Source organism: Lytechinus variegatus, chromosome 3 (assembly GCF_018143015.1).
Source record: "Lytechinus variegatus isolate NC3 chromosome 3, Lvar_3.0, whole genome shotgun sequence".
Taxonomy (NCBI): Eukaryota; Metazoa; Echinodermata; class Echinoidea; order Temnopleuroida; family Toxopneustidae; genus Lytechinus; species Lytechinus variegatus.
Window position 1 is genome coordinate 64,291,810 of NC_054742.1, and position 13,709 is coordinate 64,305,518.

A 13,709-nucleotide genomic window follows, 5' to 3' on the forward strand; every position below is an offset into this window, starting at 1 on the left:
ATTATTTAGGTTAATGATTATTCACAAGTTGATTCATATTCAATTTGTGACTTTGTCATAAAAGAGAACTGATATGACTTCACTTTTTATCAAAGTACTGATGAATCGACAGTTTTCCGCTATTTGTTGAATTCATTGCATACTTATTAATCATTATTATGATTATTAATAGTATTGTTATCATTATTTTTATTATCATGAGGGGGCCAGATATGGCATATTGGGCAAACTTTATAAATATTTTGTGCGAGCGAAGAGAGCGAGCAAAAGTTTTGACATTATAAAAAAAAAAATCAAAATTTTGTGATAGATTTTGAAATAATAGTAAGAAAATATCATGTATTCTCCTTCTCTCTTTCCTTCTTTTTTTCTTGGTCATTATTATTATTATTTTTTTTTTTTGGGGGGGGTGCCCCTAAGCCCCCATCTGTATGCCACTGAAGGTTTGTAATTAATAAACATCAGAAGTACTTGTAATTATGCATTACTCATCTGTCTATTGATTGATATTCATTGGATGTTGCATTGATAGAGTAGCTCCATATTTTCTAATGCTGTTCAATTGGGCCTGTAGGGTTAATCATTATGCCATCCTCAACTTGTTATCACCTCGTTAGCCTAACATATGAATCATTTATCTACGGGGGGGGGGGGAATCATTAAGAGCTTTTAAAAGTCAATACCAGATAGGAATATTTTACTGTTTGGCTCGACATTATTACGAGCAATATTGCTCTTTGGAACTTATTGTGATCAGTGCTCATATTTGAATAACAAGCTCATTATTATTCTAATGGCATTATTGTTTTTAGGAACTAAATGGGATCAGTGCTCACATTAGGAGGGGGTGAATGAAGTGAGGGAAAAAATCAATACCATGTAGGACTAATTTTCGGTTTGGCTGTATATTATTCATAAGAGCAATATCATGTTTAAGAACTGAATAGAATCAGTGCTCGCGTTAAAATTGTTACTGTTTGTAATGTTTAACAACAGTATGGATAATTTTCAACTACATGTACAGCCGTCACCAATCGTCACCATTGTACTGCAATTCCACCATGTCTTCACTGTATGGAGTAACAAAAACTACAACAGATGTGTGACAATATTATTTTTCTGTTTGTCAGGTGATAACATTAACTATCTCTCTTTTTTTCCTCATGGACCATGGTTGAGTACATGTTGATTACAATATACATGTAGCTATCCCTGGTATTACTTGTCAAAGCTAGCTATATCCAGGGAATTAACAATTCGCTGCTATATCCTTATGATAATAAACTCATGCAAGCTTCTAGCACAAGATTCTATAGTATACTGCCCTCTCAGCTACTTTATTTACATTCTCTAGCAGACGATGCTGTGAGTAGGTCCATGGAGTGGCCCACAAACACACACACTCCCATTATCATGTGTGCCTGCGTACTGTATGACAGATGTATGGAAGATACACAAAGCGTGAAATGTGTCGGTGATGTTAGACGCGAGGACCTCAGGTATGACTCAGTCAGTGCTCCTGCTTGTATTGGTGTATTCATGGCTTGAGTTGCCAAAGCATCGCATCCCCCCTAGAATTACCCATTCATCGGTCTGCCCTTACTTTATCTTTCATTCATTCTCCAGCTGAGCTGAGCTAAAGCTAAGCCTTTGCTTGATTTCCCTGGATTGTATACTTTCGTTTGGATGCAATGTCAGGAATACCTCGATATGAGTATGATATGTTCATGTTAATTGTGCGGTAGAGTTCACGGATCTTTTATATTGTAGTTCTCTAAGTTCATGCCATGAAATAATTCAGGCCAACGAAATATTTAGAATGCACTCATGGATGTAATACTCCTATTGATGATTGTGTTGCGGGGGCTTTAACATCGATACCTCATTCCAAGTGAGGAAGAAAGCTAATTTGCAGCATAATTGGATGTATCAATCTCATGGATTACTACTGTCTGGAAGTCTGTCGAACCTTTACAGATCGGTTTTTTTTCCTTTTGAGCTGCAACCATTCCAATCTTGAAACGTTCCCTGGGAAACATACGTCGATTCAGGAAATTTACATAGATGCTGCACATGCCATTATGGATTTATATATCTCGATTCCATTAAAGGAGCATATATGTTTGGGTTAACTAGAAAAGTCTTTCTTCATCTCAGTTCATTCCCTTACAATGATCATTGAAGTGTGTGTATAGATTTACATGTACCGTATTCTAAACAATCAAAATGATGCGGACGTCGTTATCCAGTGTCTTGCTATCCGAATCAAGCCCCCACAACGGGGTCGATGAAGGGGCCAGAAATAAAGACGGTGGGGGTACTTCGTCCAGGAGATCATTGAGTTTTAGACGCAAGAAACGTAGCCTGAGCTGGCGAAAGAACAGGTGTCTGAGTGACATAATCAATGTCGGTAAGCATCACAGTGTTCATTTCCTTTCGTTCTCAGCTCAGCGAGATGGCTTAGAAGCTCTGTATATTGATTCTAGAGGAACAACTTTGAATCAAATGTAATTTTGATGTTTTCAATGACATATCAGCAGGTCCATGGTTACACTGTATTTAAGATTCTAAGACCATACATGCAGGTTAACTCTTCTAGTACATATGACGACCCCCCCAAAAAAAAAATTTTTTTTTAATAATAATAAAATTTAAAAAATCCTGCTTATGAATACATAAGTGGGAAAGATAAGTTTTAGATTTTTTCATGAAAATTTATTTAGGCTTGGTGCCTAATCAAAATGAAAGTTTAAGTATTGTTTTTTTTAATAAAAACAAATTTTCATGCCTGGCATGCGCTAAAGAAATAGAATATAATTTTTTTGTCAGCACTTTAGCCATCTGATATCCAATGACTAGACATATATGTCATTTCTACCTCACTTTCATTTTGTAGCAATCATACTCTGCCCACTCCAGTCATCATGCAGTTGGAACCCTAATAATACTACCCATATAATGTTCATTAAAATCTAATGGATTCAGACAAGCACATTCCTCTGATCAAAATAACAACTTAATCAATGTTTATGAGCAATCAGTGAAGCTATCGCATCCTCTTTTTCCGAGGATAATCTATTCAACCTTTTTACATTTATATTATTTATAATTGAGTACCAGGGGCTTCTTAGCCTTGTGGCTTCATGCATTATTCCACTAGTAGTGTATTCCTGGTTCAGCCTGTTATTGGAATAAAGGCCACGAGAATAAAGAGAGTAGCCATTATATGAACTACACTCTGAAAATCAAGGATTTACAATAAATCCTGATCGGCTGTGAATAGTGACCAGCCGAGTATAAGATTTAGTTTTAAACCTTGCAGATTTGAATATAAGTCTAAAAGATTTAAATTTAAATCTTGAGATTTGAAAGTCAATCCTAGACCTAAAGATTTGAAATAAACCCAACTTTCGGCTGGTCACTATCCACAGCCGATCTGGATTTATTTATCCTTGATTTTTAGAGTGTGTATTTTTCATTGAATAAAGACGTTAGCAATTTTAGGATATTTACTTACACTATATTCCCTGTATTGATGTGACATACATGTAATCAAACATTTAAATTAACTACCTTTTTCCAGTGAATAAAGAAGTTATTATCATAACATTATTTTTCATGTAAGATTTACCATTACTCTATAATATTAGCTATAGTTCTCTTTTTTATTAATAAATTGCCACATTTTCAATGACAGTGCAAAGGATTTACATCAAATTGTCAAAAAGAAAAAGATATGCTTTTATTTATACCTGAATACTGAATAGTATTAAATGCTTATTGCAAATTCATGGATTTTCCTTCCAAGCAAATGTATTTTTCTATTGCATTGCTCTGAGTCATGAATAGGGAAATCAGAACAGACAAAGCATTCCCCCATCATTCTGTTTGATACATGCAATCTGCTTTATTTTATGGACCAATCATTTGCATGCAATATGCAATTATTGATCTAAGAAATATTGATTTTACTAGCACAACGCTGCTTTTTTGTACGCACTCCACTGCTTGTTTGCTCTGGTATAGTAATGATACGTGAACCTTGGACTTCAAAAAACTATTCATTGATGATCAAACTTTTAGCAGTCCAATTTTCTAATGTAGGTTGAAGGTATAGGCCTATTATTGTAGACCGCAATCAAGAGAAATTTCTATTCATGCATATTATTTGTTCTTTGGAAGAGTAATCTTTGAGAAATTGGAAACTATATTGCTTCACTCATGATTTTCATCTTTTTTCCATATTATTTCATTCTGGTTTTGGCGGTTATTATTGAAAGGTTGGAATGACAGTAATTATTTTCAGTATATTATTTTCCTTTGTATTTTTTGGGGGGTGATTGAAAGCATTTCTTCCACCACCATGTTACTTGTACATGCTCTTTCATGTTTATGAATCACTTTTTAGCAGAGTTCAGTTCTTTTAATTGGTGCAAACGAGTTGTGATGATTTTTATTATTGCAACAGCCTTCAGCATCAGCAGCAAATTTAAATCTATGTTCTATATTACAGGGATTTAAAATAATTCTAGATTGAATGTGGTTATAAGAACCAGCCTAATTCTGTGTTTGAATTTGAATCTTAAAGATTTGTTTAAAGGTCAAGTCCACCTCAGAAAAATGTTGATTTGAATCAATAGAGAAAAATCAGACACGCATATTGCTGAAATTTTCATCAATATCGGATGTAAAATGAGAAAGTTATGACATTTTAAAGTTTCGCTTATTTTTCACAAAATAGTTATGAACGAGTCAGTTACGTGGAAATGAGAGTCTATGATGTCGCTCACTCACTATTTCTTTTGTTTTTTATTGTTTGAATTATACAATATTTCAATTTTTACAGATTTGACAATAAGGACAGACTTGACTAAACCATAAAATGGCAATTCCACATGTTCATGGAGAAATAAAACTTTGTTTCATGGGACAATGTGGAGAAAATTAGAATATTTTATATAATAAAATACAAAAGAAATAGTGAGTGATATCATCAGTTCCCTCATTTGCATACCAACTGAGATGTGCATATAACTGTTTTGTGAAATGAAGCAAAACTTTAAAATGTCATAACTTTCTAAATCCGATTTTAAATCCGATTTTGATTAAATTTTCAGCGTTATGCTTGTTGGATTTTTCTCTTTTTATTCAAATCAAGTTTTTGTTTTGGTGGACTTGTCCTTTAAGATCTCAAAGGACTACAATTCAAAACTTTTAAGATTTAGATTTGAAATCTAATTCTAAATCCATTGTTCAGTGAGTCACTTATACCGTGTTTACACAGTAACACGGCTCGGGGGTTCGACACGCGAGCCGTGCTCAACACGGCAATTTTATGCTGTGTAAACGCGATCAGTGTGATCCGCGAGCCGTGTCGAACATGGCTTTTTTGATCCGCCAAAATCGTAGGTTTCAACCCGCGAGCCGAGTCAGACTCGGCAATTTTTTCGTGTGTAAACAGAAAGCCGTGTTGAACTCTCTTGACCAGGTCACTGCGCGCGCTTTCACTTTTGGCATTGTTGTTGTTCGCACGGACAAGATTCGATTCCGGCGGTGAATTTCCCGCGTTTAATTTGCGACGTCATAATTCTTCTTCCGTTCGAGATCCACGAGCCGTGTTGAACTCGCCTTTTTATATGTACGTATAAACGCGATCTCTGATCCCTTCTTCGCAGTGTTCAACCCGGCTCGCGGATTCAACACCCGAGCCGAGTCAATGTGTAAACACGGTATTACAACAACTGATCCTGATTAATTTTGAATCCATAGATAGAGTGTAAACAAAAATATGCAGCTGTTACATTATTCATTGATGACTATATAGGTACATATTTCTACATGTAATATGAAAGATGACAATCAATATTCTGGACCTTGTCATTACATGCTCCAGCCGAATGCATAGAAAATAGCAAATCCTTACTATAGGCATAATGTAGTCAGACCTCCTCGAAGTTTGTGAGTTCCAGGTTTTCTCTGATTAAAAAATTAAAACTTCCAGGTATTTTTGCCAATTTGAAAGCGAAATACCAGTATTATCCCTGAACGAAAATACCTGTGTCATAGTACTTAGATATTTGGCGACAGTATGAGAACTTTTCGCAAGGATTTTTTCCAAGGTCTAAGGTATTTTGGCAGTGTGAAAACAAACTTTCTCAAAGCAGCTAGCATTCGGTCGTGAGCGCCGTGGCGCCGCTTGCTAATCCGACCATACTGCGCGTGATTATAACTTTGAGAACCTAACCGAAAGCGCTGACTTTGGGACGGTATGAACGTGGAAAATATTTTTTAGCCTGAACATTTTCTCGTCATTAAACAAACCTGTACTATCTATTACAAGCACATTTATTTCTTCTTTATATATGAAGTAACCCCTTTACTGCAATCCTCACTTAAAAAAAACCCTTATCTGCATAGAGCCTGGGGTTGTTACAAACCGTGGAGGCGTGGACTATTGTTACATTCTTATTTGATATGATGATCTTGAAGTCAAGAATAGAAATACATTATGTATGTGGTTTTGTATGAGAATTGCATTCAATATTGATCCAAGTAAACTTTTCGACCCCGATTATTGGTAGCATTTGGGGGAAAAAGGGAAGTAAGGTTTTTCTACTGTGTTAGGATCAACGTGACTCATGCTCCATTTTCTCATTTCATTTTACCACATATTAATCTCCTTTGTACTATATGTTTCATTTTCTTCAAATGGACAGAGTGCATTAACAGTTGAGTAGCTTCATTACTAGTTCCATTGTAGGTCTCCCCCTTGGCTTGGCAATTCGGATTTCACCGGATTAATGAAACAAACCATGAAAAATGGCCAGCTTAATTTGTTTGATGGAAATGGACATTGTGTGATTAAGTGACAGTTGCCTTGCCTCCGACAGGCAACGATTTTTCAATTGTACGGTTTGATTTTGTGGTGAATTCATAAATATATGGTTTTCTGTTCTGAGATGGGGAGTCATTGAATGGCATTGTTCGGGAGAAAACAGTCTATTTTTTGTTGAGAAAAAAAATCATTTGGTCTTATTGTTATATTCAGTTAGAAGGGGGAAGTCTCTCTTTCGTGTGCAAAAGGTCAGCGTTCTGTGTATTTTGTAGGAGAATAGTTTAAAGGTCAAGATCACCTCTCAAGATATGAGAGGAGATTACACGAGAAAATTTGAATTTTCGCAACACTGAAAATGTCATCAAAATTGGATGTAAATCTAAAACAAATTGGAATGTTGTATCCATATATTTTATACAGTTCATGAAATTTCAAATACCAGCTATTTATCTCATGTGGAAGAAAACTATTATCTCTGAAAGAAAATTAGTGGGTATACTTCTCAACATTACAAGAACTTTCGAAGTTATCATTTATGGTGTGAAAGCAAATTATGAGAACTTTTGATTTTGTGCACAAACTTGTATGGAAACTTCATCTCGGTCAGGTGGGTGCAACTGTGATCGCACAAATGATAACTATTTTGAGACCTGAATAAATTTGTATACATCAGGGCCGGATCAAGGATTTTCCAAAAGGAGGGCAGGGGCGGATCCAGCTTTTTATAAAGGGGGGGTTGGGGTGGTATGCGAGGGAGCGTAGGGACCGAGTCCAAGCGAGCGGAGCGAGCGAGGGGGGGTGGGGAGATGGGTGTCCCCCCTCCCACAGTAGGGAAAATTTTTGAAAATCTGTGTGTGAAAATGGTGTAGAAAAAAAAAAAATGAAATTACAAGTTTAAAAAAAAAAGATAAGATTTTAAAAAATGGTCCCCAGATTTTTTTTTGGGGGGGTTGCAACCCCCCCAAACCCCCCAACCCCCCTCTAGATTCGCTTCTGGGGGGGGGGCACATTTTCCAGATGAAAATTGCATGGACAAGCAAAAAAAAAATGTCCTTGCTTTAACAAGGGGGGGGGCACACATGGGTAAAAATGGCTTATTTACATTAAAAATTTTGATTATGACTCTCAAAGGGGGGGGGGGCGCGAACAGGATGTGTCCTCGCCCCCCCCTCCTGGATCCACCAGTGGTATACATTAAATATTTCTTAATATTTGGGTAAAAGTTTGGGTAGATATTCTCTTTAATACATTGCCCTATTAAGTGAAGCCTTTCTACCAGCCAAGGATAGGAAGATAGTATTTTCTATCAGCTTGCAATGCCATTCTTTTCCCCCTGAGACTATCTGGTTAATATGACCTAGTAAATCCAATCCAGATCAATATATTGCTGCTGAGAAATAGAATTCCCTGTAACAGTAGCCATAATGGAGGTCAAGTTCATGATGCACTCTACAACTCTCAATCAAAGACCTTGTTCACAAGGCTGGGCTGATAAAACCTTGAATCTCAAAATTAAAATTGAGGGCAGCTTTATAGCAACGGTGGCAGTCTCATATTGTCTGAAAGCAGCCTCCTGATACCTGTGATGAACTCTTTTGAGGCAAAGGAAGGTTGCTACCCATGTTATAACTCTAAAGTCAAGCTTATTCTGAGCTGCATCAAAATACTTAAATTTTGAGATACAAGGTTTTATCTGTACATCTATGGTAACTTTGCCATTCTTGTATTACCATGGAAACCTTAATTGTGATGGGCTGTTACCATGGTAGTTGCTGTATTGGCAGAGTTACCATAGTAGTATACAGAATAGGCCCTTGAATTGGTTTTCAGTTCATTAAACCAATTCAGTGAGGCATTGGAACACTGTCACACTGAACCATCAAGCGATCTTGGAAGCAATCGTATGATGTGTTCAATTTCCATTATCACATTTTAGTAGCAACATGAATCATGATAGAAAACGTGAATAAAAACACGATCAGCAGTGCAGCGTTCAGTGTCAAAATCATATTAGGCGATTATATGTTGATCGTCTTTAAATTTCCCGCTTTCGTTAGGGCAGCTTTTATTGTGCAGTTTGACCCATCTCAAAAAGGTCAATTCTGGCACATGCTTGTGTAGGCTTCCACTGCAAAAGCAAATGTAAAGATGTTTCAAAACTCAATCGTGTTCGCATTTACAATGCTGAAGGTTTTGAAAATCTTAGCTGATCTCATATCCAAATGTATCTTTTTCAGCGTTGTAATTTTCCTCCCAATCGTGATCTGAAAGATATTTTCTTTAACGACCAGGAATGGGGGACGTGAACACACCCATTGTTTCTCAGTAAATTCCGTTAATCATGTTTTCAATCATGATTCATGTTGCTGTTTAAATTTGAAAATCGAAATTTAATACATGGGTCCATAATCTGTTGGCTACTGGTTGGCTACAGCAAAGACATGATCGATGCAGTGTGCCAAGTACATTTCAACTGCATTCTAGAAGAAAATGAAAAACAATGCAGATTTCTTTCTTACTGTTGGCTGTTAACAATAGGTGGTTTCAAACCGCCTCAATCACAAGAATCCCCGTTAAATTACGAGAACTTTTTAAGGCTAAAAAATACCCGTTAATTATTCCTGCATTCACACCGCCCCGAAACACATCCTTCAGGATAAGTTCCCGAAGTTACGAGCATGCGCAGTGTGGTCTGATAAGCAGGCAAGGCGGGAGATTCAAAATCACTAGCCCAGCAGCCACCCACGCCGCCGCGCCCAACGACACGCTGGGATAAAAGTTCCCGTAATTTGCTTTCACATCGCCAAAATACCTGCGACTTTGGAAAAATCCCCGCGAAAGATCTCGTAATTTCGCCAAGTACCTACTATTTAGCAGGTATTTTCTTTCGGGATATTACGCGTAGTTTGCTTTCACATTACCAAAATACCTGGTATTTTCTGATCAGGGTAAATTTCCCGATCAGAGAATACCTGGAACTGGCGAACTTCGAGGCGGTCTGAAACCACCTAATGTTAAAGATAAATTCCAGTTTTGGTAACGATCTGAAAATGACTTTTTACAGAATCGAATATAATGACCACCCAAGTGTCTGTTTGTATGAATAAAAAATATGTGCCAAAGGATTCTGGAGGAAATTGTGTAATTGCAGAGAAATCAGCAAAATAAGCGCGGATTCGGTCACTTCCGTCGGGTCTTTATTCCAGCAATATTAATACACTGTCCCACGTGTGTGCCTATCTGTGTTGGTTATCTTCAGTGTGAACATTTTTCAGCGTAGATTTCAAGATTTCAAAAAGTTCAGTTTATGTAACTGTACCAGATCTAGATCCTCGATGATATACTGACAATTAAGCCTGGTTTTACAGACTTTCTCATGAAATCAGTCTTTACTGCAACTACTGGAATTTCTCTTTAAGCTGTTGGCTACTGAAAAGACATGATCAATGCAGTGTGCACCCAGATTTACTCCATAGTTTGATCCAGGAATGCCGCTCGGTATTCATACCCACATCCTTCCTGTATATCATATGAAGCTATTTGTTATGAATCTTCAACCAAATTCATCAGGCATGCCTAAATTCATTAATAATGCATGTATTACTCCAAATGACCAGCTAGTGCTTGATTTAATTCATTACTCATCCGAAGCGTGGGTGTATTGATTACAATACAGCTTGATGCTCTTGCATTCTTATCTATCCAGTGTTATAGCATATTGTTGGGAGATTGTAGAAGTGATGATACTGAGCTGTCATTATCCATCAAACAAAGATCCTTGCACAACACGGTTCTATATTGAGAGTAGCTAGGATAGATCTTCAAAATACCTCCTTTTCTTCACAAACTGTTTGCTTTATTCTAATTCCATAGATAAGAAAAATACACCATTAAACATTGAACAAATTTCTTTCTTTTTTCAAATTTTTATTTTAAACTTGATTAAAATGTACATGATGATGACATTCTCTGTGTTGACATGTAATGGGGAATTCCCTTAACTTCTTGGAAATGTTTGGAACTTCCCTCAAAGTGGTCAGGATCATAGGTCATAATTAGTTTTGTTTGATTGCAGTTCACAAAGTGTAAACTGTTCATTAAATTTTAGTTTTGATTTTATTGGCCGGTATCATCATATGATGTCCTTTCATTTCATACATACATGTATGTTTTGTAAATGAAAGTGGACTTTCTATTCTGCTATTTTTGGAATATGATTTAAACATTTAAAAAAAAATTTGGTGTGATTTAGGTTTGGTTATTTTCAAACTCCAATATTCAACATGACTCTGGTAAAGAAGGTTTATAGAAACTTATTGAGAACAATGGGGATTCTAAAGGGTAAGAACATCATTGTTTTTTGTTGTATGAGGATGATTTTACTTTGAAAATATATGCATATTATACATGTACATGTAGGTTTACACGTTAGGTATTGATTACACAAATTTTGAATTCATTGCCAGATAAAATGAAAGATTATTCTGAAAAACATTTGCAAGATGTGATCTAAAATCTGATAGGCTTCTGATTAAAGTTAACTATGTTTGGAAATTATTGGAAATAATTGGGGTCTTCAATAATAACAAATTGCTTCTTTTTTGTAAAACCTCTTGAGCAAGAGTAAAATAGGATTAAAACTCAATATGCACTATTTGTATTAAATTTGAATGTCTATCTGATGAGTGGTAACTAGATAAGTAAGTGTCTGAAGAGCATTGACATTTATTTCTTCTTTTATTATGTTTGTGAAGAGTTTTCAAAATAATAAGAGACTGTAGTTGAAAATAATTATATACAGTATGTTCAACAGATGATCCTTGTAATGGCGATTTCAAGTTCACTTCTTGTGGTTTAGAAATTTCAATATACAAAAAATAAATAAGAAGGAAAATAGTTAATAGTGAATATCTGGGCGAATGGTTGAAAGATGATGTATGTATTTGATGTATATTGTATAATGATTGATTCTTTTTAAAAGTTTCATGAACATTCTGTCTTGGTAAGAATAAATAATCAAATATCAAAATATTTTATTGTTTTTTGTTGTTTCAGAGGGTTTTGCTTTCTTTCCTAATTGTGTACCCACAACGTCACCCTATTTGTTTTTTGTTATTCCAAGTATATCTATTTTCTCTTCAAACATAGCTTAGTTCATTTTTCTGATTTGATTCAAGCGTAACTCTTTTCAACCCTTCCTTTATATGAGGAATTGAGTCCCAATCTCCAGTTCAAAACCAAATGCATCCATGGCTCCACCAGAATTGAGGAATTTCCCATGGTTTTTAGTTACACCTTTGGACACCCCCCTGAATAGAAATCTTGAAGAAATGAAAACACATTTGTGAGGACTATTTCTGTTTGTACTGTGGATTAAAGGCACCATTGTTAGAATTTCCAGTGGTAACTTGCTTGAAAATGTTCATGTTTTTGTACTTTTTTCAGCAATTTATTACCCTCGAGTCCCAAATGCCTCCCTTTTATATGTTCTTCACTAAAAGACATTGTGTTCCTTAAAACCCTTGGTTACAACATTTTTAAGAACGTTTTTGTTCAGCTTGGTTTTTTGAATTCATGTAGGCTGTAGCTTGAATTGCAATTGTACGAATTAGTTTTTTTATAAGGCTTTGAGCTATGCTGTTTTTTTTCTTCATATTTTGATGCAGTATGGGTTGTGTAGTTGTAACCTTACAAAAATTAATGTTATCATTTCAAAGTTAGTAAGCGATACAAATTGTTATTAAAATGTAATGCTTACAAACTGTATGAGTTATAGAAATTAAATAACAATTAGATATGGAACATGAAATAAATCCTATTCTTGATTGTCCTTTCTGGGGGGGGGGCAGATTAGAAATATTTTCATTAGTGATTAGTTGCATTATCTGACTCAACTTTAGATTTGACCAAGTGATGAAAATGAGAATTTTCTAGGATAGTCAATGCCAATCATTTGGAGTTAGGAATATTCATTTATGAATGGAATGTGAAAAGGAGGGGGGGGGGGGGGCAAGAAAAGAATAGACCATGGATTTATGGAATGTTTATGAAAAATATGTTTTAGCACTCAAATTACTTAAGCAGTTGGTATTGTTCACTCTTGTGGAAAATGATTTATTCTGAAGTGAATGTTGGGATTTGCTTTGTTGATATACTGAGTTCAGCTGAGGTTATGCATGAAATAATGAAAATGAAAACGTTTTACAGACCTTACTATTGGTTTTATGATTTAGTGCATGTAATGTATAGGTCTTATTTATTTGCCTGCGAATATACTAGTCATGGCAGTTGGCATTAAGGCTGGGGAAGCAAATCACCGAGCTTGTGTAGCCATACCCAAATCTCAGAATTTTTACAACTCTAATTCAGATTTCAGAAGTTGCCAATTTGTGTTTTTAAATAGAAATTTCAATGTTTTCACAGCATTTTCAATTTATGAAGAGTTGCTGAATTTAAATTTTAATGACTTTTCTTCAGCAATGGTAAAACCCATTGCACTGAAAAATAATCCCTTTTTTTATAGATTAGTATAATTTTTCCATTCTAATCATCTTCCATTATGATTGCAATAGAATTCAGGAAAAAAAAAAAGAGGAAAACTGTAATAACTAAGTTAATGTGGACAAACTGTGCCTCTATGCACTTTACATAAATTTTCCAGGCTATTTTTTAACTCTAACACAACAGTTACTTTAAAAATGGATATTTCATATGGTGCATTCTTTCATGAATTTTTAATGATATTCAGTGATGCTTTGGACACAAGGTCAATGAAGAAAAAAAAATGTCTTCCTTAATGAAATTCTCTGTCAGCCATAATTCAATGAAAATTTTTACCATCCAATGTTTTCCTTTAAATTGATGTGAGTGATGA

The 13,709-nt window shown here is 35.4% G+C and overlaps 1 protein-coding gene across 2 annotated transcripts in view; it reads left to right on the top strand.

Moving 5' to 3' along the window:
- The first annotated feature begins 1,267 nt into the window (after window positions 1-1,267).
- Window positions 1,268-13,709, top strand: part of LOC121411652 (arf-GAP with GTPase, ANK repeat and PH domain-containing protein 1-like) — a 53,345-nt gene continuing 40,903 nt past the window's right edge. The window contains exon 1 of one of the 2 annotated variants that reach the window (XM_041604472.1): window positions 1,268-2,410. In XM_041604472.1, coding sequence (XP_041460406.1) covers window positions 2,227-2,410 — 184 coding nt within the window. In that variant the 5' untranslated portion in view covers window positions 1,268-2,226. The remainder of the gene's footprint in view (window positions 2,411-13,709) is intronic. The other variant, XM_041604473.1, reaches the window with a different exon arrangement.